Consider the following 25,400-nt stretch of genomic DNA (forward strand, 5'->3'; position numbering starts at 1 on the left):
GCAATGCCTCCGGCTGCTCCCAGAGCGGGCTGGGGGGATCAACAGGGGGAGGACCAACAGGAGTGGGACGTTTTTCCATCTCCTGTGTGCCGAGGGTAGCACGGTTTACTTCCCTAGTGCGTGTCGGGAATGGCGGGCGTTGGAAATTAAACACAGATCACCTCGGGGCCGGTGGTGGAGCTGTGGCAGCACCGGGAGCTGTGGGAAGCCTCGCTGGGCGCGGCCCCGGCTCCGCGCGGGTCTCGAACCCGCGGCCCCGGCCGGCCCCGCCCCGCGCACGTGGCCTGGGGTCCTCGCGCGGGCTGGCCGCGGCGGCGCCGGGCGCGGCGGTGACATTGAGCGCGCAGCCATGTCCAGGGCGGCGCAGGGGCTGGTGCAGCGGCTGGTGCAGCGCGGGCCCGAGCTGCTCGGCGGTGAGGGAGGCTCCGGGCGGCGCTGGCACCGGCTGGGCACGGGCTGGGCTCAGGGCAGGGCAGCGGCGGCGGGCCGGGGCCGCGCAGGGGCCGGTGCAGCGCGGGCCCGAGCTGCTCGGCGGTGAGGGAGGCGCCGGGCGGCGCTGGGACCGGCTGGGCTGAGGGCAGGCAGCGGAGGGGATGGGGAGCAGGGCTGAGGGCAGCGGCGCTGGGCCCGGGCAGGCTCCCGCCGCTGGGGAAGCACCGGGCCAACACCGTCCGCTCCGGTCCCGCTCCGCAGCCGCCGTGACCTACTCGAAGCCGCGCCTGGCCACCTTCTGGTACTACGCCAAGGTGGAGCTGGCCCCGCCGAGCCCTGCCGAGATTCCGCGGGCCATCGACAGCATGAAGGGGCTGGTCAGGGCGTTCCAGACCGGCCGCCTGGCGCAGCTCACCGTCAAGGTACCGGCGGGGCGGGACGCGACACAGCCGGGGACAGCGCCAGCGAGCTTCCCGGCCACCAGCAATGCTCCGCTCCTGCCTCGGGAAGCGTGGGAGGTGTTTTCATGGAATTCAGGGGCCCAGACTTTAAAGTGTTTTGTTTTATTGGCTTTGCTCTAATTCTTCCCTGCCTGGGCCAGGCTGTGATTGTTCCCCTCTGCTCCCAGGGAAGGGAGAATCCATAGGTGGCTGAATGAGCCCAGCCTTCTGGATCAGCTGTGTCATCCACTGGCCTTGAAATTAGTGTATTTCCCGTGTGTGGGCTAAAAAATTATCCTGAAAGACCTACAAAAAGCCACAATCAACAGCTGACAGTGTACTTAATGTTGTAGAACGTTTCTGTGATGGGACATGTTGAGGGGTAGCCAAACACAGCAAACACCCTGCTCCTTTTCTGGGTTTTTCTGGAGGGCATAGATGTGGCAGTGGGAGTGAGGGAGGAGCTGTTGCGGGAGTGTGGGATCTAACCCAATGGCTTTTTCCTTTCAGGACGCACTGAGGAATGGCCTGGTGGCCACGGAGGTGCTGATGTGGTTTTACATTGGAGAGATCATCGGCAAGGGCGGCCTCATTGGGTACAACGTGTGAACACTCACCTCAGCAGTGTCACGGTGCTGGGTCTGTAATGTGGTCTGCAACAATAAAACTAGGAGCCTATATCGAGTTGTTGTCATCCTTGTCTGGTACTCTGACAGGTGCCAGCCTGTCCTGGCAGCAATGCTGGCAGAGATGGCTCCTCAAGAGGGGTCTAAGGTCCAGGCCCAAGGGTGCCAGAGCTGCTTCAGTGACATCACTTTTGGTCACCAGAGCTGTGTTTGCTCTGGGACGCTCACTGTGTCCTGATGGTGGCCCCAGAGGAGGTCTGAGAGCCCCAAAATCAAACCAAGACTGCAAAGGGGAAACATTCCATTTGTTCCTGAATGCAGTTCCCATCAGCTAGTGAGACCCAAAAGCAAATTCCAGTACTTTTTACACTATCAAAAGCAATTTCCATGGTTTATTGCATAGGGAACATGGCTCTTTTGGTTTGGTGTGTGTCTGGTGCAGTGGAAGCCTGTGTAAGCAGAGCTTTGCTGCATGTGTCACCTCAGCTCTCACCGGCCAAAGGTTGAGCTGTCTCAGTGTCAGCCAGCTCTTGCAGGGTTTTCTACAAAACCTGGTGAGTGCCCTGTGCTCTGACATGTTCAGAAAATAATTTGTTGAAGTTTACTGAAGATAGCAGCCTGTTTTTACTGTCTTACAAGATGGTTTTAGTCAGTATTGCTCTGTGTTGATACTGTTGTGGTCTTGCTGCTCCTTTGCTCCTCTGGGTGTTGTGCACACCAGTGACGCTCCAGCCCCCTGCCCAGCCTGTGTTCCGTGCTTGCTTCTCCCACAGGCCTGGCCAGGACACCATGCCTGCCTCGCACAGCCCTCCTGGTGCTGCGGAGAGTTTCGTGACTGCTCAGCCCCAGCAAACCTGACCAGGGCTGCAGCCAAATGGTCTGGCTGAGCAGGGGTGAATGATGGCTCCCAAAACTGCCCCTCCCCACAAGCTTTTTGCTCCTGCCGTCACAAACCTTTCACACAGCAAGGGGAAGGGGCCAGGCCCTGTTGTGAGATTCTGCAGGATATATTCCTCAAGGAGAGGGAGATCACATATGGGATGTAATGGGTGAGCTTGACTGGAAGGAGGATTCTGAACCTAAGAGAACCTCACTGAGAGCGAGGCTGTCTGATTTGGCTCCGAGACCTGCTTCTCTTCTCTGACTTGTTCTTGTCTGCGCATGCCCCTCTCAAAGCATGTTCTAGAGGGCATTCAGGGGGCTGCAGCTCACACTAGCACTGGCCTGGCAAAAGCTTCAGTGGGTGGATGGGATTAAGCTTCACTAGTAAAGCATGGGAGAGCTCAATAATGCTCCTGTTCCTAGAGAGGGAGAAACAATCTAATTTTAGTTCTCCTCCCGGGAAATCCTTGGGAGAAGTCCCCCCAGCCCCGCTCCCACAGCAGAACCCCGGGCAGAAGCAGCATCTGTGACCCGAAAGGGCTCCAGCAGCTTGTTGGTCCTCTCCAACACCAGAACAGCGTCTGCCTGCCCAACCAGCCTCCTGCCCTGCCCTCAGCTGATGAATTTAGGAGGAAAATGGCTATTTCACGTCCCCAGGCGGAGGGATTTACATCCTATCCGTGTGCTCGCAGTGCTGTTCTCACAGAGTACGGTGGGCACTTGTTGGATGTTAACCCTGCTCTCGCCGCGCCGTGCGCGACGGGGTTGCCAGCCCGGTGGTGTCGCCGCCGCCTCCCTCCCGGCGGCGGCACCGGCAGGGCGCGGGGCCGCAGGCAGGGCACGGCCCGGGCCGCAAGCGTAGGGCGAAGCCGCGGGCGCTCGGTACCGCAGCTCGGGCCGCGGTCCCCCCGCGGGGACCGGCTCGTCCCGGGCCGAGCAGCGCAGAGTCTCGGGGGGGACTGCGGGCTCCGCCATGCCGGGCCCGGGGCCGCGCCCCGCGCCCCGCATACAGCCCGGCGCTATGCAGGGGTCGGCAGCACCGCCTATGCCGTATGCGCGGTCCGGGGCGCGGGGCTCCCGCTCCGCTCGGCATCACCGTCGGGGTTATGAGGGTTGCTTGCGGCCCGCTTATACGCCAGGCAGATTCCAGGGCTAATTCGCGAGGAGCCCTGCACCTGTATAGCAATGTGAGTTATGAGGGGCCGCGGCGACACGAGGCTGCGCTATCCAGGACGGGGGGCTGCACTGGGGCTCGGGCCCGGGGTCCTGCATATTGCCCAGCGTTATGCCGGGCTGGCACTGATCGAGCGTAGCTTATTCATGTGCCGGGGCGGCGGGATGGCGGAGCCCCACAACCTGCATGGCAGCCGTTGTTATGCAGCGCCTCCGCGGGCCGGCGAAGCGCTATGCAGGGCGCGGGGTGCGGCCCGGCCCCGCTCTCTGGCTCGTCGCCTCTCAGTAAAGATGGCGCACAGCGGTCGGTGGCGCTTCCCCGCCCGGCCCGGCAGCGGCGGCTGGGGCCGCCGGGGCCCGGGGGGGTCCCGCCTACGGGTGCCGGCCGTGCATAGCCTGCGGCCCGCCGAACCTGCGGCGGCGCCGGCGACGGCGGGCGAGGGCGAGCGCGGCGGCCCGTGCTCCGGCGGGGCGGCGGGAAGCGGCGGAGGCGGGGCAGCGCCGGGCCCCGGCGGCCCCGCGGCCGCGGCCGGTCCCGGCTTCGACGCGGCGCTCCAGGTCTCGGCCACCATCGGCATCAACCTGCGGCGGTTCCGCGCGGCCTGCGGCACCGAGGCGGGCAGCGGAGAGGTGAGAGGGGCGGCGGGGCGGGGGCGGGGGGGCGCGGCGGGCGGGCGGGTCCCGGGCGCAGCATCCCCGCGCCCCGGCGGCGGCGGCCCGAGCACAGCCGGGCGCACCCAGCCGGCCCCGGCCGCACAGCCCGCCCGCCGCCGGACACACCTCCCGCGCCCCGCACAAAGGGCGCGCCCGCCGGGGGGGCCGGGGGCGGCGGCGGGACCCGGCGGGCGGGACTCGGTGCCGGTCCCCGGTGCCGATCCCTCCCCGCGCACGCGACTTGCCGCCGGTGCGTCCTCCCTGCCGCCGCCTCCATTATCCGTCTCCCGCCGCTCCCGCGCCCGCGGCGGGGCGGGATGCGGTGCGCACGCCCCGCCGCCGGCAGCGAGGTAGGATGGACGGGGCCGGCGCCTCCCGGTGCGCCCCGGTGCCGAGGATGCTCGGCGGGGTGATGCGTCCTTCCCCGGGCGCGGGGGCTTGAGGGGGCTGGGCTGCCGGCCCCTCCTGCGGGCCCGGCGGTGGGTGTCGCGCACCGGCCCTCCCCCTTCTCCTTCTCCTCCTCCTCCTCTTCCTCCCTTTCGCTGTGGATGCCCCAGGCGGAGCTTGGGGTGGCGGGCCCGTTGCGAGAGGCCGTTTGCCGGTACTAAGAGCGCTGGCTCTCCTTTTTTTCTTTTTTTTTTCTTTTTTTTTTTTCTTTTTTTTTTCTTTTTTTTTTTAATTTTTTATTTTTTTGAGTTGCTCTTCTCCCTCCCTTCAGTTTTTTTTTAAGCCTTTCTAAGGCAGCCGGAGTGGGAGTGCGACAACAACCCACCTATTGACAGAGCAGGGAGGACATGATGGGGGTGTGTTACTACGAGCTGCAGCGTTCCTTTCCCCCAGTTGTTTTGCATCGCTCCTTAGCGGCATCCTTGCGCCGGCAAGAGAATTCCCTGGGTCTTTTGTACCAGAAGGGCTTTATTATCGATTTTTGAACGGCCAGCTCTGTCTCCTCTTCTCCAAGCAGGTTGTCAGCTGTAGGGTAGGTGAATGTATCTTTGTATTTTGTCTGTATAAAGACCAGTTGGTTTCCTTTCCCATCACTGGCCGTAGCAGAGTTCATTAAAACACACATGAAAATACAGTTTTCTTGTGTCTTTCTGGTTTTGGCATTTTCTGTTGGGTGCCATAAAGTGGAGCTCTTTGCTCATGGCTGAGCTGAACGAGTTCCTTGCCTGTAGAGTGGCTGCAGGAACTGGGTTGTGTTTGCAGGGGCAGAGCTGAACATGGGGACACTCCTACCCTCACCTGTGCAGACTCTGGGGTGTGAGTCGCACTGCTCTCAGTAACACCATCATCTCAGGGGGTGCACTTTGGGATAGTTCTATTTTTCGTTGTTTGCAGTAGACAAGGCTTGACAGAATTCTTGGAGTCCTCTGTGAAGCAGTTAATATCTCACCAGTGCTAGTTCAGGGATAGAAATTACTTGAGATCTGGCTAACCAAGCTGACCACAGAGTTAATAACCTAGGAGGTTTTTCATATGGGGGGAGACAAGTTGCTTTGTTTCTTTTCCTTTTCCTTTTTTTTTTTTTCTAAGATGACATTGGGCTGTGGTTTATTTAATTCCAGTTGTCTTCAAGTATATTTTTGCATCTCAAAAAATCCCTAAAACATCTTTGCTTTATCTTTTTGAGTTTAGCCTTAAGGGTATTTTTGCTTTAAAGTAAAATAGCTTGAATGCATTGTAGGTGTGGCAGCTGATTAACACAGGGTCTCCTGGATTTTAAGAATTTTACTTATTACATCACTTTTCTACTTAGCTGCTAATAGCTTTTCTCTAATAACATTGCATATAGTAGAAAGTAATGATAAACACTGATTTGTGGCTTGGTGTTTGTCGGTTCAGTTTTGCCTGACCCCCCATGAGCCAGGCAGGGGCAGACCCCAGGTGTTTCCCCTCACTCTGGATTTGCAGCATGCTGGTAGTCTTGGGCATACTCAGAGATCCTCACAAACATTCAGATTGAGTTAACTAACCCAGCTGGCTCCTCTCCTTTGGTGATGCTCAAGAAACAAAACATTTTTGCATCAAAGGACATAGTTCTCCTGGCTGGTGACTTGTGGACTTGTCATAGTGCTAGTGAAGATTACAGTCACCAGAGGCTGCTTTTTTCTGTCTTGAAGTACAAGTTCTCTGTGAGGTGGGGTGAGGGTGTGAAAAGAACTCTGGCACATGTAGGAAGCCAGCACATGGGTGCTGCCTGTGGTCTCTCCAGAGGAGAGGGCAGCCGTATGCAGTGCAAGAACGGTGCAGTTTCTGGTACCCATGTGGTAGCTGCTCTGGGGGAGGTGTTCTTCTAGAAGGGGGCTTCCAGAAGACCCCTTCACACTGGGGCTCCCCATGTCCTCTGAGTAACTGCCTGGTCCTCATGCTGTTCTTTTCCACAAGGTTGAGAGTCCTTCCCTAAGCCAAGCCAGTTACAGTATTCAACCAAGTTGCCATTATTCCTCATCAGGAATAAACTCTGAGCAGTTGTTTGGAGGTCAGGAGCCAGTGGCAGTCAGAGGAAGAAGATGTGTTACCTTTTTATTTACAACTTCTGCTCTGCATGCTTACTTTTTTTTTACCTCATTCTTGTCTGCACTTGTGTAGGTACCTGTTGAAATTGGGTATTACCACCAAGTTAGATGCAGGAGTAATGTTCAGAACAAATATTAGATGCAGCCTTTCCCTTGTCTCCTTGACAGTTTCATAGTACATAGCAAACTGTACTTCTCATTTAAAAGATACCTGAATTCTGGGGTGTCAGGGCATTCTCCTCAGATTCAGGTCACTTTGTACAAAACCTGTCTTCTGCTGCAGCTCAGTGTTGCACTGAGTTATCTCGAAACCAGCTCACATTAAAGGAGCCACATTCTGATACTCAATTTTAACACCAAAAGAATTGCTGGGGGACTTTTTGCACAGTGGAGCTGTAACTGGTTGAACAGTAGCATTTGTATTGTGTACTAACCTTTCAGCTGGTGTGAGTAGCACTGTAGGAACAAGAAAAGTATGGTTGCATTTTCTTGGTTCATTATGTCAATATTTGGTGTAAAAGAAGCATAAACATAGTTGTTAAATATCTGCTCTGCCTGTCAGTTTAGAGCTTCCTGTCCATCTGTGAAGGGGGATTGAAGCTTTGGGGCATAAAAGTTGAGAGTGTGCTGGATACATGGTGGCAGTTACCTCCATAAATCTGTATTGGCTGAAAGTTGCAGAAGCTCAAGTTGAGCAGTTGGGTGAGGTGGTGATGGTGGTGTTCCTGGTAGCACTTCTGTGATTATACATGGGGCATAATGTTTTATGAGGTGAATGTTGGAGTTGTGGATGTTCACTAGTGCCAGGAATGTTTGGAAATGGTACTAGATCCATGTCCTGGGAGTAAGTATTAGCTTCCATACTGCCACCAGGGTAATTCCTGAGCTGGAAGTACAGATTAATTTCTTCTATTTGCCTTAAAATTTCCTCACGTAGTGTTAGGTTGAATGGAGGCTGTCAGACTGCTTGAGTGTTTAATGTGTGAGTTGGAGGTGTAGAGCCTTTCTTGTCACAGGTAAGGTGCCCACTGCATGTGCATGGGGAGGGGACTGCTGTAGGTATTGATGTCTGATGAGACATGTGGGAGTGAGGATGATGCAGCTCATGACCCAAGAGGTGGAGGCCCCTTCATGGACTTTCCCTTCCTGAACATTCGAGTGCTGCTTTGTCTGATGTGTGAAAATAAAAGAATGTTTCTGTTTTTGTGGTTTGGTCAGTTTGTTCAGTGCTCCAAACCTGCAGAGGAGCAGTTTTTGAGAAGTTTGTTAGGAATTTGGGAAACTTTTCAAATGAAAGATGATGTGGCTCATCCCACTGGCACCAGCAGTGGGCAGGTAAGGCAATTTCAGAGCAGCAGCCATGCACTGGTGAGTTTGTTCTAGGAGCTCTTGGACATTGCACTTCCTTCAGCTGGAAAGCTCCTGGGACAGACTTGCAGCAGTGCTTGACCTGCACTTCTGTATTGGCACCTGAGTGCTGAGCTTCACATTTCACAGCACTGTGCTGGAGGAAATGGGTAACTCCTCGAGTCAGTGGTTCATCACTTCTCGGGGATACCACAGAATTCCCAGAGCAGGGTTAGCTGTTCACCCCAAGCTGAGCTACAAAGCATAGTTTGGCTTTAGTAGTGTTTCTTTAGGAATATATGTTTAAGAGCGAAAGATGAGTTTACCACCACAAAAGATTTTTTTTTGCATCCATATAGCAACTGTGGGGCTTTTCTCTCACCATCTGCAAGTTTCATCTTTCTAGGCAGTGGTTTGACTGACCCTCTTCCTTGGAAGTGGTATTATTGAAAGCTCATTCTGACCAGAATGACAGTGTTTCAGGTGGTCCAACAAGCATTTCTCTATATTCAGATTGGAAAGCATAAATGAGAATTTCTCATCCAGGTTGGAACAGGACTCTGGCAAAGCAGTTCTGTATTCTTAGTAACACACTTGTGATAGACCCACCCTGAGCTTCAGCCCCATCAAGAGAAATATATTCTTTCTAATTCTAAACTAAAGTGGACTCTGGAAGCTGCAGCCCTAATCACCATTGTACTGCCATGGGCGATGCCTGAGGTGTAGTTTGGGGGTTCTCTTGTGGAGGTGACCAGGCCAAGAGCTGTTCTGTGCTATCAAGACATTCTCTGTAGGTCGGTGCTGCTCCGAGGTGAAGCCCCAGCAAAGTCTGTGCATCACTCCTGGTCAAAGCTTTAGTTGATTTAAACAGTGGAAGCATGAATGTCCCCTCCTCTGAGTTGGTGCCTAAGATCACCCCAAATGCTCAGCTGTTTGTTGTTGCAGTTGCATCTCAAGTAATGACTTGGGAAGCATCTTGCTGAACTCTCAGTGGAATCTGCTCTGCTCCCAACACCCGGTGTTTGTCTCAAGGTTGCTACCTGCCAGCCTCCAAGGGTGTTTACTCTGCTGAAAGCAGAGGAGTCTGGTAGATGTTGTGCTGCAGTCACTAAGCAGGCATCTGAATGAGCTTCTAAAAATAGCTTATCCCTTTCCAAGAAAGTGAGGTGCTGTCTAACTTGGGCCAAACCCAGGATGGGGAATGGGAAGGAGAGCATTGGTCAGTTGACTCTGTTGTAAAATAAACTTTTTCAGGTGATGATTGGAGTGGCTGAATTGCTGGTTTAGAGGCCCATGCAACTTCACAGATCCATAGTGGTATGGTTTATACTGTTATTCCTCAGACAGATATCAGAACATCAGTTAGTGCCTGCAGGATAGTTTCTCCCTTGAAGGTAGATTTTCCTGTGAGATCTTTAACTGGAAATTATTTGAAAAGTAATATCGTTCAAGAGTGTTGTGATAAAGATTTGCTTGCAACTTCTCTGTTCTTTAGTAGTTGGGTTACTTAAGGAAAAGCCCTTCTTTATCTACACACAACTCTGAAGTTGCACCCAGTTGGGATACTGTAATGTTCGAATGGGAAATGTACGTGCTGCCCACAGAGAGATCATCCCATGCCTGCTTGGTTAGTCTTCATGTCTGACACAAGGCAAGCCTTCCCTCATCCTTTAATTTATAATCCTGAGTGGCCATTTTTGCATTGCATTATTCTTTTTCAGGTAAATGAGGGCATGTTCAAAATCTTCATGGTTTTTAATCACTCTCCATCTGTCATGACATTTCTGGAAAACTGGAGGGAGGCTGTTCCTGCCTATTTTGCCTCAAAGCTGCATTTTGGCATGTGATGGCCAACTGTATCGTTTAGCCTGGCAAATGCTGAGTGATACTTAGTGGTTTTCTTCATCTTCTCTGACAGGTCACAGGTTGCCTTCTCAGGCAGTGATAGAGACCATTCTGAGGTCACCAATACACTCAGGAATGTCACCAAACACACAAGCACAAGTAACATTGGTCAGACTACTTGTGGTTGTAAATGAAGCAAAAGTGATTGTTTTGTGGAAGGAGCCTTTTTGCTGTAGATGCTTCTGGTGACTGGTTGGTAAGAAATGGAAGAAATTATCATTCCCAGGCTATTGGCCAAAGCCAGTATTAATGTTGGAAACATTACATTTTATTTAGTCACTATTAATATTGCAAACATTACTTTATCTTACATTGTAAAAGTAAGATAACAGATACCAGTTTGAGAATAATAAAGTTATAATGGATTGACAGGTGATTGTCAAAAATATTGCAAGTACTGATTTAGTAGTCAGAGATAAAATAATAATGACTTTAGGACCCAGAATAACAAAATGAAGAAAACATCTGTAGTAGCCACAGGAACTTGGAGGCCAGTGTAAGTCAGGAAATCGCTCAGGGTGAGCAGCTGATCCCTCATCGTTTCTAAACCTGACTGTTCTTGGGTATCTGTTATTTCTCTGTGCCTTCTCTGGGTTTCAGCCCACCTCTGTCTCCACTGGCAGCTTCTCCCTCTGTCGGGGCTGGGGACCCGTTCCCTGGTTCCCTGCCCACACCCATGAAGGCGGTGTGTTTACATCCTGCTGTAGCCCACGTGCTCTGGAGCGGCAGGCAGGCGTGTCTGCTCTGCCCCTGCATCTGCAGTGCTGCAAGTGGGCAGCTGGGCAGTCCCGCAGCTGCTCTTGCTCAGTTGCAGTGCTGCAGGACTGAAGTTTGGAAGCAGTAGCTTCTCCCTTTCTGGGAATGGCCTTCAGAGGTTCTGTGTGATGCAAGTTGTCTCAGGCAGAAGCAGTGTCTTCTGGCATCATTGTATTTCTTTTATGTTGCTTTATCATTGCTTTTTCTGGTGTTCTTGTCATCTCTGCTGCAAGTGCGAAGAGCAGATAGGCAGCAGGGATGTGAGGAGGGGCAGGGCCACCCCCTGCTCCAGCAGAAAATGTTGAGAAATGCTTTGGTCTAAAGCCTTGCTCCTTTTCGTCTATTGGACTGTGGTGTCACTAGCTGAGATGCTCTTCCTGATCTTCCCTGTAAGTAGATGAAGTAGGAATTCCATGTAAAAAGGATGAGGCAGAACACAAAGAAATTATGTTACTTCTTTGTGCAGCTTGCCTTATTCTTTCAGTCTTGTCCCTTTTCACTTGCAGGATACTGTTCTTGCAGTGCCTGCCCTTCTTAAAGTTTAGCAGCCACATTGCGAAGTGCTTTGATAGGATAAACAACAAGTGGCATCTCTGTTTCCAAAGTTCATGGGAAAATTAAGACTGGCCAACTAAATACTTGAGGTGAAAATGGATTAGGAAAGGTGGAATGACATATAAACAAAAATATGTTCAAAAGATGCCACACATTTGAGTGGCAGATGAACTGGATTGACACCTACAGACTCCTGCTACACCTGCCTCACTGTGGACAGCAAGCCTTTAACCTCATTGCCTCTTTCAGAGGAAAGAGCTTCACAGCAAAAATCAGGTTTTCATCTCTCCTTAAGACCAAGTCTGAAGGGAATTAAAAAGAGAGGATTTACGTAAGTTTGCAGGAAGTTGGGCTATGTTTGTACTAAAATCATATATGCAGAAACACTTCATTTGCTGGAGTGTTTTTTTAGGGTGGTTTGAATAATAACTTACATGAGGAAAGCGTTGTTGTTTGATATGAGCAGCAGATTTTAAGCATTAAAGGTTTGTTTCTGTATATATTTGTAGTTTGTTTTCCTGTAACTCTTTTTGATTGCTCCGTAGTTGTAAACTGTAGTTGCTGTGTATGTGTATATAAAAATTGTATTTCCTTTTTAGCAATTCTTTGTTAGAAGAACAAATGCCAGTATCTTTTTTGGGGAAGGAAAATCCTCTAGAATCCTTTTGTGCTTCATTCACAGTGGAGTTCATTTCAGCATTAATAACCATGCCCTCAAACTTCCATCTGCTTTCTCATTGCAGGATGAACAGTTTTTAGGTTTTGGTTCAGATGAAGAAGTCAAAGTACGAAGTCCCACCAGGTCCCCCACAGGTAAGTTGAAGGTGCAGGATTGGGTGTTGACTTTTGTGATTGCTGTTTTCTTTCATGATGATTTTGCTGTGCCTCTCCTGTTTGCTCCATCAAATCTCATCCACCATAAAAGCCACAGCAGTCTTTAGATTCAGTGCAGTTAGTTTTGGATTTTCTATGTCTGATCTGTAAAGGAGCAGGGAAAGTTTGAGTAAAATAGTTATACTGATAAAAAATTATTTGAAACCTCATGTCAGTGTTCTGGACAGGCAGCTATTTAAAGAGTAAGGGTTTGAAACTGGTTTGACTATTTTAGTATTTTTCAGTACAGTCATTACTGCCTGTGTTGTCACCAGAGCACTCTGCTCTTCCACCCTAATCATCTGCTCAGCTTGGCTTCAGCAGCAAACTGTGGTGGAGCACCTTGCTAGTGCAAGGGAAGGTCCAGAACTGAAATAGTCGGACTTGGTGAGAGTGCAGTGAAATGCATTGGTCAAGGTGGTGATCAAGTCTTGTGCTTGATGGCTCCAAGTCAGTGCTGAGTATTAACTGTGTTTCAAAGCTAAAAACAGTTTTTTAGTAAATTGTCTTGTATCAGCCTTGCGTAGGTTCTTCTTGCTCTCTTGACCTCTCCCTTAGCAGTGCAGAAGGAAGGATTTCTTTTTCTTTTAACTGGCTGTGAGCTGCTTAAAAAAATATGTAAAAATTAATGTCTTTAAAAGGTAGCATATGCCCTTGAGAATTATTGCTCCCTCCCAGCATGAGGTTGGTGCTGGGTTTGTGCAATTGCATATTTAACTGTTGGGAAAAGACTAGCTTGCATTTTTAAACAAGTTATCTGCATGGTATTTTATGTTGGAAGAGACGTTTATTGGGAAGGTATTCTCTACGTGTAGTGCTAAAACTATTTTTATTTGTTGATTATCTGAAATGTTTTGGCAATGCATGGGCAGCATGAATAATACTGAGTAAATACTTGTGTGACCTGGGTAATGCTCATCCCACACTTGGAGAAATTTAATATGTTCCCTGCATTCTCTGTTTCCCTCTCAGTTAAATCTAGTCCACGGAAACCTCGCGGGAGGCCCCGGAGCAGTTCTGACCGAAGTTCAGCTGTACTGTCAGACTCTTCATCAGTGTGTTCCCCTTCAAGCAAGTCTGAAACCACATCCGTGGAGAAAGTAAAAAAGAAGGAGTCAAAGAGTGGGGAAAAAAGACGAGGAAGACCTCCAGCACTTACAAGTGTGAAGTTCAAATTGTCACAGGAGAAGGACACATCAGACATTCAGAAGGGTAGCAAAGAAGAAAAAGAGAGTCTGAAAAAAATCAAAAGATCACCATCCACTACATTTCAGCAAGCAACTAAAATCAAGAAATTAAGAACTAGTAAGCTTTCCCCACTGAAATCTAAATTTAAGCCTGGGGCAAAACTTCAGATTGGGAGGAAGAGCGTTCAGATTGTGCGCAGGAGAGGCAGGCCACCGTCCTCTGAACGTTTAAAGACTTCCTCAACTTTAGTCATAAACTCACAGCTGGAGAAGCCCCAGAGGATTCGCAAAGAAAAGGATGGCACACCGCCTCTCACGAAGGAAGAGAAGGCTGCTGTCAGACAGAGTCCACGCAGGATTAAGCCTGTTAGGATTATACCTTCCACCAAAAGGACGGATGCTGCAATTGCTAAGCAACTCTTACAGAGGGCTAAAAAGGGAGCACAAAAAAAGATTGAGAAGGAAGCAGCCAAACTGCAGGGCAGGAAGGGGAGAACCCAGCTCAAAAATATTCGACAGTTCATCATGCCAGTTGTGAGTGCAATCTCATCACGGATTATCAAAACACCCAAACGGTTTATTGAGGATGAAGACTACGATCCTCCTATTAAAATATCCAGACTAGAATCCACACCAAACAGCAGGTTCAGCACTACATCTTGTGGCTCCAGTGAAAAGTCCAGCGCCGCTTCTCAACATTCATCTCAGATGTCTTCAGATTCCTCACGGTCCAGCAGCCCCAGCGTGGATACATCTACAGACTCCCAGGCTTCTGAGGAGATGCAGATGCTTTCTGAGGAGCGAAGCAATACTCCAGAAGTTCACACTCCCCTGCCTGTTTCTCAATCCCCTGAAAACGATAACAGTGATAGGAGAAATAGAAGGTTTTCGATAACAGAAAGAAGTTTTGGCCAGAGGACTGCAAAAAAGCTGTCAGCCTTACCAAGCATGCCTCAGCAGCAGTCCTCCTCCTCTCCTCCTCCCCCTTTGCTCACTCCCCCCCCACCACTGCAGCCTGCTTCGAGCATCTCAGACCATACCCCCTGGCTTATGCCTCCAACCATACCGTTAGCCTCACCCTTTCTTCCTGCTTCTGCTGCGCCGATGCAAGAGAAACGAAAGTCAATTCTGCGAGAGCCAACATTTAGGTGGACCTCCCTGAAACATTCCAGGTCAGAGCCACAGTACTTCTCATCAGCAAAATATGCCAAAGAGGGTCTAATTCGGAAACCGATATTTGATAACTTCAGACCCCCGCCGCTAACACCGGAGGATGTTGGCTTTGCATCTGGCTTCTCAACACCAGGTGCAACAGCTCCCACACGCCTCTTTTCACTTCACTCTGGAGCCAGGTTTGATATGCACAAGAGAAGTCCTCTGCTGCGAGCGCCACGATTCACGCCAAGTGAGGCCCACTCCCGGATCTTCGAGTCTGTAACCTTGCCCTCGTCAGTCGGCCGCACCACCACAGGGACCTCTGCCACAGGCACGTCCTCTCGGCGACGGAAGAGGAAAGCGTTCAGCCCCATCCGATCAGAGCCCAGATCTCCTTCGCACTCCATGAGGACGAGGAGCGGAAGGCTTAGTACCTCTGACCTGACAACTCTCACCCCTCAGTCTTCTGTCTCTTCCTCATTAACTAGTATTTCAGTTAGTTCTCTTGCCACTAGTGCCTTAAATTCAACTTTTACTTTTCCCTCCCATTCCCTATCGCAGGCTGGGGAATCAGCAGAAAGAAGCCAGAGACCAAGGAAGCAGACAAGTGCTCCAGCAGAGCCTTTCTCATCTGGTAGCCCAACTCCTCTCTTCCCCTGGTTCACATCAAGTCCCCAGACAGAGAGAGGCAAAAACAAGGACAGGGCAGTAGAAGAACTCTCCAAAGATAAAGATGCTGACAAAGGCCTGGAAAAGGACAAGAGCAGAGAGAAAGACAGAGAGAGAGAAAAGGAGAACAAACGGGAGTCAAAGAAAGAGAAAAGGAGAAAAGGGTCAGAAATACAGAGTAGCGCTGCCTTGTTTCCTGTAGGTAAAATGCCCAAAGAAAAAGTCAGTGAAGATGCTGCAGCAACATCATCTGCCAAAAAAACTGCCGGGCGGAAGAAGTCTACAGCAGTAGATACCACAGCAGATGTTTCCACTGCTGCTCTGGCAGATATGACAGCTGTCAAAACCAAAACATCCAAGAAAGGTAGAGGGGGGCTGGACAAATCAGACCTGGACCTCAGCCCCACTGTGCCATCTTTGGAGAAGGAAAAAGCTCTGCGTCTTTCTGCTCCTTCATCAAGCACTGTTAAACATTCTGCTTCCTCCATCAGTTCTATGTTGGCTCAAGCAGACAAACTGCCAATGACTGACAAGAGGGTAGCCAGTCTTCTGAAAAAGGCAAAAGCCCAGCTGTACAAGATTGAGAAGAGCAAGTCCCTCAAACAAACAGATCAGCCAAAAGCACAGGTACTTGTTCTTTCAAGTTGTTTTTTTTTGCTAGAGCGCATCTTACTTTGAACTTGTCCTGAAAGTCACTTAAGAGCTTTTGTATACTGAGCCTGGAGAATTAATGTGCCAAGTTAGGCAGCTGTTAGTGCAACAGATGGCAAACAACCCAAAAACAAGAAGCCCTGGGCAGATGCTGAGGGGAAGAGGGAGCTGCTGTGTAGTCAGCTCAGAGGGGAGCTGCATGCATTTTGGAGACCAATACAGCATAGCTGCTTATTGGGTTTCTCTGAGCAAAGCAATTATCTAGAGTAATACTCACTCTAAAAAGTGCAGTTCCAGCAAAATGCAGTGTCTGTCTTGGCCTCGAGGTTTCTTGGGGGCCCACATCGAGCATAAAGTTGGCTTCTGAAGGAAAGTTGTTTCTTGATCTTTCTATTTTTAACTTTATGCAGTGATCTCTCACTTATAGGAGGGAGGAAGATCTATTGGAATTTTCTATCTGATTTGGGGAACTGCTTCCTACCACTTTGCTCTTTTCCCTCTTCCCCACCCAAAACCACCCTTTTCTGCAGTCCTCTTTACCTGCCAGAAAGGGAGGTGATATATGTTTTCAGGGAACACTTCTTATTTAAACTTCTACTTTTTATAACAGCACTAGTGTTGAAAATCACCAGTACGTATTTCAAATCAAGAAGCCTGCAGCTGTTTGTTTCTGAACTGAAGATGCCCATGCACTTGTACAACTCAGCCTGGTGTAGCAGAAGCCCAGATTCTACAGTTGCGTATTTGGGATAGTTTGTTCAGTGGGAGATATTCCAGAATCTTACCAAAACATGGAAAATTGCACTAAAATGCTCAATTTGTTTAGCATCTCAGTGAACCCAAGTCCCTCATCTGAAGCATCAGCAACTGCAAAGCTCTCAAACAGCCTCATCTGTTACTGGCTTCTGCTGGATCAGTCAGCACCAAGTGCTCTCCAATTCCAGTGGACTCTGATTTTTTTTAATGTCAGTGTCTTGATAATGTGGCTTCATGAGCAAACTGGCTTTCCAGTAGTGGATGGAGACTTACCTTGTAATTCCAGTTGAGTCAAAACTCTTGTTCTCTTGCATTTATTCTTCCTTGGATAACTGAGGCTTAGAAGGCCAAGTCTGTTTTTATCCTGATTCTTACAATCTGCAAGCTAGGATACAATTTGCTTAGAAGTCTCTATCACATGTTTCGCAGTCTCATTTTGGTAACTTTCTTAGGAATACTGTCTGCTCTCATGTTTTGAAATCTAGGGGCAAGAGAGTGATTCATCAGAAACATCAGTGCGAGGACCACGAATAAAACATGTTTGCAGGAGAGCAGCTGTTGCACTGGGCCGCAAGCGAGCAGTGTTTCCTGATGACATGCCCACTCTGAGTGCCTTACCATGGGAAGAGCGGGAGAAGATACTGTCTTCCATGGGGAATGATGGTGAGTTAGGATTTCTAGTTTTCATCGGTGGGTCCATACAAAGTCAGCTTCTGTTGACTGCTTTAAATGAGGACTAAAAGTGATTAACAAGGGAAAGTATGTTAAAGAGCTCTGGGCTCTATTACAGTGCCACTCAAGCAGGGTTAATCCTTTAAGCTATTAGGAATTGTGTTAAATATGTGTGTTTTGCACCAAACCTGTGTTCTGCCGAGGGGCGTGTGTGCATACACATGTGTATGCACACAATCTCATGCATCTGTGTGGCTCTGCAGATGAACTTAGCCTTCATGGGCTAAATTATACACTCCCGAATCATTCTTTGACATCAGAAAATTCACATTAGAAATGTTCTTTTGGTAGATAAGTCATCGATAGCTGGCTCAGAAGAGGCTGAACCTGTTGCTCCACCTATCAAGCCCATTAAGCCGGTCACCAGAAACAAGGCACAGCAAGAGCCTCCGGTGAAGAAGGGCCGGCGCTCCAGGCGCTGCGGGCAGTGTTCAGGCTGCCAGGTTCCAGAGGACTGTGGGGTCTGCACTAACTGCCTAGACAAACCCAAGTTTGGTGGGCGCAATATAAAGAAGCAGTGCTGCAAGTAAGTGTGTCTGAGAAACTGTTGAGCTAATCCCTGCTCTGAGCGGGATAAGTGTACCCATGCTCTGGGCCAGGAGCAGCAGATTTGCTGTGTGTCATGGGCTTGGACTGAGCTTGACCTGGTCTGAAGCTTGATCAAAGCAAGGGGCTATAAACAGTTGGAGAGTCAAGACCACAATTCAAGGTGCAGTAGTTATGAATTCTTTCTCTGGAGTTCTCTTCTAGTTTATTCTGCTCAGTTTGATGGAAGTGCCAGAGTATTTGGGATTGTTTGGTGTAAGAGCTATGGCTTTTGTTAGGCAGTACAGAATTTTGCAAGGAAGGCAATATGCACATAAATATTTATCTCTTATTCTCCTGGACTGCATTTGTTTTCAAGCTGGTGTTTACTTAGCTTATCTACACACTTTGTATATCTATGGGTTAGGGTTAGGGTTGATCTAAGCCTGGATCAAAGGTGTCTCTGGATATCATTAAGAAATACCACTCTTCCATGATTTCTTCTGTCATTTTTTATACATATCACTTAGACTGAAATTTTTCTTTTTTTAATTGCGGTATTAAATTTGTTTTATCAGAACTAGATAAACTGTCTGAAAGGGCACCAGCTAAAGTTGCACCAGTAGATTGTTGTGGTATAAGAGCTATATATAAGCCTTGCTCTGAGAATTGCTGTGTGAGAACACTCTGCAGACTGGAAGGAGTCTTGCTCTCAGCAGCTTTGCCCAGGCTTTGAGTTGGGTTTCAGAGCCATGAGCCTGCTACAGGAATGGAGGCAGAAACAAAGCCTGGCCGAGCCTACAGAAGACATTTTATGCCAAGAATAACATAAATAGGGAATAAAGTTGAATAAAGTTAGCAAAAGTCTTGGTCCCCTAATCCAGTCCCATGCCAAGAGTACTTGACTTTGTCTGAACAAACGTAGTGTATGTATTGATAATGTTATTTTCAGTTTTTGATGTTGAGTATTTACAGACTGTCCTCTTAATGTTCCTCTTTGTTCTGATTTCATGACATGTTCTTTCTTTTTAGAATGAGGAAATGTCAGAATCTACAGTGGATGCCTTCAAAAGCTTATCTCCAGAAGCAAGCTAAAGGTAGGCTAAAAGACTTGCCTTGAGTATAGGACAAGACAGAAGTTTTTCTTTTCACAGGTTTTGCTCTCTCTGGTGGTGTTTTAGCTACACTGAGCTTATAAAGCTGGGAGCCAACCTGCCTGCACTGTTGGTGGCAGGTGCGGGGGGCAGGAGAGATGTGAGTACTGACAGACATTGTACATGCCAGTGTCTTTCAGCACTGGACTCATGCTAAGTGGACTGGTATGTTTCCTTCCTTTTACTTCCTTTTTCTTCCTCACAAAGTCTGCTCTCAGCTCTGAATCTGTGTTATTGCAGGAGAGTGTTGCTTATTGCTGTTGCAAAATAGGGGCCCTGGGTGTGAGAGAACATGGATTGAAGTACAAGCTAAATTTATTTTTTGAGTAGATTTTTCTTTGGTATGACAGAATGATAAAGTTCTGAATCAGAGTGTCTGTATCCTTGTTTTAAGAGAGCAGCAAATTATTTGAAGTCACACTATTTTGTTTGTGTTGCTTTATCTGTGCTTCTTTTTCTTAGCTGCAAAAAAGAAGGAGAAGAAATCCAAGACAAATGAGAAGAAAGAAAGCCATTCTGGAAAAAACCAATTGGACTCTGGACAAAAACAAGCTCCTCAGGCTGTTGTACCAAGAGAAGACAATTCTGGGAAGAAGAGCAATGAGCCTGCCCGTAAGCCTGTGGAGGAAAAGCATGAGGATGGAAATTCCTCCGCTCCTGTGTCAGAGCCTAAACAGGTCCCTGCATCTGGTACCAGAAAGACTGGCAAGCAGATGTCCCAGCCAGTCCAGCTCCCTCCTCCTCAGCCACCAAGCTCAGGACCTTTGAAAAAAGAAGCACCTAAACTTAGCACTTCTGAGCCCAAGAAAAAGCAGACTCCCCAGCCAGAAATAGGTAAATGGGACTATTTATCCTCAATACATTTGAGTCATGTTAAGTAACAATACTGCTAATAGCTGGTGCATTTTAAACCAAATGAATGCTATATGGTGTGTTGAAATCTCAGCAGATTATTTTGGAAATTTTGCTTCCTTGTTGAGCCACGGTGTATGTTAGGGCAGGGAGAAAGATGGCTATCCTGGTTGGGACTCTTGAGTTGTACAGTCATGGCAGTCTTGAGGTGTATTTTCAGAATTGTTGTGTCTATCAACTTCCCATTCTGAATGTGAAACCAGGAGGATCTAATCTTTTACTACAAAAGTATAGTCCACTGTTGTATGTAGTGCAGAGCAGTGTGAACAGTCACCAGCTAGGCAGCTCTGGGATTTCTGTGGCTTTGCAGCCACAATACTCCAGATTGTATGCAATGCAAGCTTTTCTTCTAGTCGTGCCTCAAAGAAACTGCTCATAGCTGGGGAGGTGCAGCCACAGAAGAGGGTGGAAAAGTTCTAGTTTAAAACTCATCACACATTACCCAGCTGATTTTTTTCCCTTTTCTTCTCTACAGGTGGCTGTTAGTTACTTGAAATACTCATAATTTTTCCCCCCCTTCCTAGGCACAGAACAAAGCAAACAGAAAAAAATTGCTCCCCGTCCAACTTTCCCTGTGAAACAGAAACCAAAAGAAAAGGTGAATACTGTTTTTTATACAGTCAGTAAAATCTCAAGCACCTGAAACTTCTGTCTAGAAATTAGAACCATATTGCTTAAGCCTTTGCAGATTTTTTTATTTGGTTCTTAAGGATGTTAGGTTTTCCCTTGTGGCAGTATATGGATAGCAAAAACCGTAGCCTATGCCTAAGATTCAGTTCAGATATTTCTTTGGTATCTAAGATTTGTGTATTGGAGGGTGGAGGCTAGCTTTTCTGTAAAAAATACAACTACTTTTGTCTCAGAAATAGCTCAATCATGGAAAAAAAAAGAACTGTCTTAAGTAAACCTGAGGGAGAAGTGAGTAGAGCCTGTTTATACCCAGAGTTGCCCCACTGCATCCACAACCAACCCATGCCTTGATGAAAGAACAATGTGATGGTAAAGCACATGGAATTAGGACTGTACTTATGTATGGAATGCTCTTAGGGAATGGTTTGTAGAATGGTCACTTCCTTGCAGCTTTGTAATACTTGTTAATTTTGTGCTGGTTCGGGGGTTTGTCTGTAAATTATTTGTGGTATTGGATGTAACTGCTGATTAAGTTCTGATGTCCAGAGTTGGGATTAATGCAGGCTCCTTTGCTTGACCAGGAAAAGCCCCCTCCTCTAAGCAAGCCAGAGAGCAGCACACTGAACTTACTCAGCACTCTGACTAACGGCAGCAGTTCCAAGCAAAAGCCACCTACAGATGGAGTCCACAGAATCCGAGTGGATTTCAAGGTAGAGGACAAAATGTTTTAAGTATTTGAATGTCCACTGGCTTTCAGACACTGGAACTAGAGTCCCCTGAAAGTGCTGGCAATAACTGCTGAGTTTGTGTGTCCGGTACGTTTCGAAGGGAACTGCCAAAATAGGAGCTTCATGACAAATCACTTGGTTGATTTTTAAAAGCTTGTTATGCCTTTTTTTTCCTTATAATTAGAGTACTGGATGAAGAGACACTTAAAGCTTTAAAACCTTAACTGTCAATGTGTGAGGATGAGGAAGAATTTGAGGTTTATGAAGAATTATTCCATTAAGATGGAACTTTAAAAGCTTACCACAACTTGAGCCAACAAGATTTGGGGAAAATGTTAGTAACTTGTAATTCACAACGTCTGGGGTATATCTGGGGTTTTAAAATGATAATTCATGTACATTTCTGAACAACAGTGTTGAAATAATAATAAAATATTTTTCTAATAATTTTTCAGTTCATCTATAAGTGTTGATACTGGAGATCATAGTGAGATCTCATAAGTGTTTTATACAAATATGGAGCTTTAATAAAGTATAATTCTTCTGAAATTTCACTTCTAGTAATACTTGTGCAATTGTGAAAAGCCTTGTCCTGTTCCTTAGGTTTGCTTTCCCTAGAAGGAAGGCTCTAGCATGCCACTGAGTGCTCTCGGCAGGAACAGCGCCGAGGTGTGACTCTCCCAGAATACACTGTAAAGTAGACTGAGGTAGATGTTGAAATTATTTCAGTTTGAGGCATCTTAATCACAGGCCCAGAACTGAACAGTGGCTTGAGCATTTTGTAGTGATGTTGTATTGCCTTGTTCTGCATGGTGATGTGTCCTTTTGTACTTTCAGGAGGACTGTGAAGTGGAGAATGTTTGGGAGATGGGTGGGTTAGGCATCGTCACCTCGGTACCTATTACTCCCAGGGTGGTGTGTTTTCTCTGTGCCAGCAGTGGACATGTGGAGGTAAAGCATTGTGTTCTGCTGTTGATGACTTAATTACAGCACTGTATTGTTACAAAACTAAATAAATAAAAATTATAATGACTTTAATCCAGAAGAAATTAAAATAATACCTGTAAATCTGTCCTTGCTAGAATTTGTCCCAGATACTAAAGTGCAAGGTATTTAAAATCAGTTTGGAAACCTCAGTGGTGCTTTTTTTGGAGTTGTATGAGTTGAACATATTTGAAAGCACCCATATCTCTAAATTTGGGAACTCAGCATCTGATGTAAAGCATGATTTTGCTCTCTTTTAACCTGAAATAAGAAAGACTGCCCAATGGTGCTAACAGATTTTAGTCAGCCTTGACTTTTCCAGGTGTGTCCATACCTGCCAAGAGCTGTAAACTGTTACAGCTCTCGAAACTGGAAAGGTTCTGGTGCTGCCTAAAGAGCTGGATTGAGATGTGTTAAGTGCATTTCCTGGTTTAGATAGGTGCCTTCTCAGCATCTTCAGACCAGCTGACATGGGTGCTATTGCTCTAGGAGGGTCTGGGTTCTGATGAGTGGACAGGGGAAAAGGGGGTTAAGTTCTGGATGTGGACATCAGTGCACTTGAGGTCCACCAAGGCCTTGTGGGGCATGGAGACATCCCGTTCCTAGTCAGGGGCCCCCAGGGGACAAATTATTCCCATGTCTCCTGTGAGCTTGCTGTTTCTGTGCTCTGAGGGTGATTGTTTTTCTCCTATGACCAACCTTGTACAGGATACAGAGAAACTAGAAGAGCTTTGTATGGCGAAGTGGGCTGAACGGAGGGAGAGAGACTCTCTTTGCTCTGCATGTCCCCACTTCATGCACCAAGTGTGTCTTCTGGTGTAATTGGCTTGTAGTACAGAGAGGAAGTGAGGGGGAGAGGTTCTAAGAGCCCTATAGGCCTTTATAAATGCTCAAAGCACTTAGTTAACAGGTACCAGACTCCCAACAGGCTGTGAGTTGTCCAGTTGGTGTTTGGGTTACCTGAAATACAGAGTTTCCCTCCTAAAATCTTGTTCTGTCAGTTGTAAAGCAGAATTCAAAATAGTTCGGAGCACAAACGGGCTGGTTTGGGAACTTGGAGCAGTTTCTGCTTTGCTAAAACCTGCCTCTCCCCCCTTGCAGTTTGTATATTGCCAGGTCTGCTGTGAGCCCTTCCACAAGTTCTGCCTGGAGGAGAGCGAGCGGCCCCAGGAAGATCAGCTGGAGAACTGGTGCTGCCGTCGCTGCAAGTTCTGCCATGTCTGTGGGAGACAGCACCAGGCCACCAAGGTACCCCAAAACCACTGGGAGACCCAGCAACACCCCCACTGCTCCCAGGGCTCCTCTGGATCCAGAGGTCGGCCAGCAAGCATGTGCCAGGAGCAGAGTCTCTGTGTGCTGGGGAGGAGGCCTCTTGAGTTGCTCCATTGCAGCTCCTTTCTCGTGACCTGAAAGGGGGATCCAATAAAAAATGACAAAGTCCAGAATTCTGCATCCCTTTGCAGGGTGTCTGTACCAATGTTTTTTCCCTTATTCCTGTAGCAGTTGCTGGAGTGTAACAAGTGCCGAAACAGCTATCACCCTGAGTGCCTGGGCCCAAACTACCCAACAAAACCCACCAAGAAGAAGAAAGTTTGGGTGAGTGATTTTTATTTATTTTTGGATAATTCATTTATTACCTAATGGTAATGCCATGGAGCAGAGCTCTGCAGGTGACTTGGTCTGATGTGCTTCCTCATCTCTTCAAGGCAAGGTGCCTATTGCATCAGAAGGTACATTTGGAAATAGTGAGGTGGCTGGTAGATAAGATGCTCTGAGAAAGCAGAATTGTTAGAGAGATTACCCCTTTTTTTAGTTGTAGTAAGTCGTAAGATCACAGTAAGTTTTTTGGACATAGTCCTATAACATGGAAGAAGGTCTTTAAAATGGAAGTATTTACTTTGTTAACAAACCCATTGATACCACTATTGAGAGACAATTTATTGAGAAACAATTTGGATTAATTTGCTAATTTGTGTCTTTCAAGGTTTTGTTCTAACAAGTGCCTGTAGTGTATTTCTTACTAAGACCTTGTGTATGTGTTTCCTTCTACAATGTACAGAGTTTAAAAACTGTTAAAGTAGGACTATGTATTTTAGATCAGAATAAATGTCACAACTACATCTGTTTTAGGTGAGGGAAAGGTGATATTTTTTTCAGTGCAAGTATGAAGGACAAAAAACTATACTGTGATTTGGTTTAGTATTTTTTATTGTTATATTCTCACCATCTTACTATGGAGGAGGTGAGCTCGGTTCTTTTCAGTGAAAGTTTCAGCATTTAAAACTCTGCACTTATGAAATAATAAAAATTATGAAATGTGTTGAAAGCACAAAAACTGCTAGATAAAAGCAAGTAATTCTTGCCAAATGAATTCTTTTTCCAGATATGTACCAAATGTGTTCGCTGCAAGAGCTGTGGATCAACAACACCGGGCAAAGGATGGGATGCACAGTGGTCTCATGACTTCTCCCTGTGTCATGATTGTGCCAAACTCTTTGCTAAAGGTACATATAGTTGTGATTTTTTACAGCAGGAGCTTCCTCAGCTGCTTGGGTTTGAACCAGCCAGTGTGAGTGGGCAGAGGGCTAGGATGGCACCTGTTGTGGTCTGACACGGAAAAAGAATTCACAACATTCAATAAAAAAGTTACATTTTCATAAAAGCACTGGCATTGTGCCAGCTTCAAACCATAACAGCACCGGAGCTGCCATGGTCTGGGTAGCAATGCAGGCTGGTTGTAGTCGAGCCTGAAAGTGCACATAACAGTTCAGAGCCAGGATCTTACATTGTGCAGTGGCTCACCAAAGTCACCACTACTTTATTGTCAGAGTTTGGAGCTTTCAGCATGTAAACACTGCCATCTAAAGGAAGTATTACACATCTGTTGGCCCAGGGTTCCAAATAGCAGATGAAGAAAAGACATTTTAAAAGACTTCTGATGTAAAAGCCATTTAAAAGCAAAATTTCTATGGTAAAGTGGTTGTTCCTTGTGTCAGTTGCTGTACATGATGCCTTTGAACCTCAGAGAGTATTCTGAGGAAGAACCTTAGGATAGAAAGTCTTGAATGTTCCACCTAATTTCTTGCCTGTTAGTCATCTTTGTCCTTTCATTTTGCTCTTGCATATAGTATTTTGTTAGTCTCGCCGTGCCCAAA

At 47.6% G+C, this 25,400-nt stretch overlaps 2 protein-coding genes across 2 annotated transcripts in view; both read left to right on the forward strand.

Annotated features, from left to right (window-relative positions):
- Positions 1 to 287: 287 nt before the first annotated feature.
- On the forward strand, positions 288 to 1,550 carry ATP5MG (ATP synthase membrane subunit g). Its single transcript, XM_021530131.3, has 3 exons — positions 288 to 413; positions 694 to 854; positions 1,383 to 1,550. Exons 1-3 carry the CDS (start codon positions 350 to 352, stop codon positions 1,479 to 1,481), a joined length of 324 nt encoding a protein of 107 aa, XP_021385806.2. The 5' UTR covers positions 288 to 349; the 3' UTR covers positions 1,482 to 1,550.
- A 2,294-nt stretch (positions 1,551 to 3,844) lies between these two features.
- Positions 3,845 to 25,400, forward strand: part of KMT2A (lysine methyltransferase 2A) — a 41,663-nt gene continuing 20,107 nt past the window's right edge. The window contains exons 1-13 of the mRNA XM_021530101.3: positions 3,845 to 4,183; positions 12,033 to 12,102; positions 13,135 to 15,800; positions 17,066 to 17,243; positions 17,604 to 17,838; positions 18,870 to 18,934; positions 19,454 to 19,825; positions 20,428 to 20,501; positions 21,115 to 21,243; positions 22,099 to 22,212; positions 23,347 to 23,493; positions 23,746 to 23,841; positions 24,629 to 24,749. Coding sequence (XP_021385776.3) covers positions 3,845 to 4,183; positions 12,033 to 12,102; positions 13,135 to 15,800; positions 17,066 to 17,243; positions 17,604 to 17,838; positions 18,870 to 18,934; positions 19,454 to 19,825; positions 20,428 to 20,501; positions 21,115 to 21,243; positions 22,099 to 22,212; positions 23,347 to 23,493; positions 23,746 to 23,841; positions 24,629 to 24,749 — 4,606 coding nt within the window. The remainder of the gene's footprint in view (positions 4,184 to 12,032; positions 12,103 to 13,134; positions 15,801 to 17,065; positions 17,244 to 17,603; positions 17,839 to 18,869; positions 18,935 to 19,453; positions 19,826 to 20,427; positions 20,502 to 21,114; positions 21,244 to 22,098; positions 22,213 to 23,346; positions 23,494 to 23,745; positions 23,842 to 24,628; positions 24,750 to 25,400) is intronic.

Source organism: Lonchura striata, chromosome 23 (assembly GCF_046129695.1).
Source record: "Lonchura striata isolate bLonStr1 chromosome 23, bLonStr1.mat, whole genome shotgun sequence".
NCBI lineage: Eukaryota > Metazoa > Chordata > Aves > Passeriformes > Estrildidae > Lonchura > Lonchura striata.

Bases quoted from the DNA above. Each gene is read 5' to 3' on its own strand.
- ATP5MG (XM_021530131.3), top strand. From the start codon at position 350: ATGTCCAGGGCGGCGCAGGGGCTGGTGCAGCGGCTGGTGCAGCGCGGG. The intron at 414-693 runs GTGAGGGAGGCT...CCCGCTCCGCAG, and splicing joins CGGGCCCGAGCTGCTCGGCG to CCGCCGTGACCTACTCGAAG. The intron at 855-1,382 runs GTACCGGCGGGG...TTTTCCTTTCAG, and splicing joins TGGCGCAGCTCACCGTCAAG to GACGCACTGAGGAATGGCCT.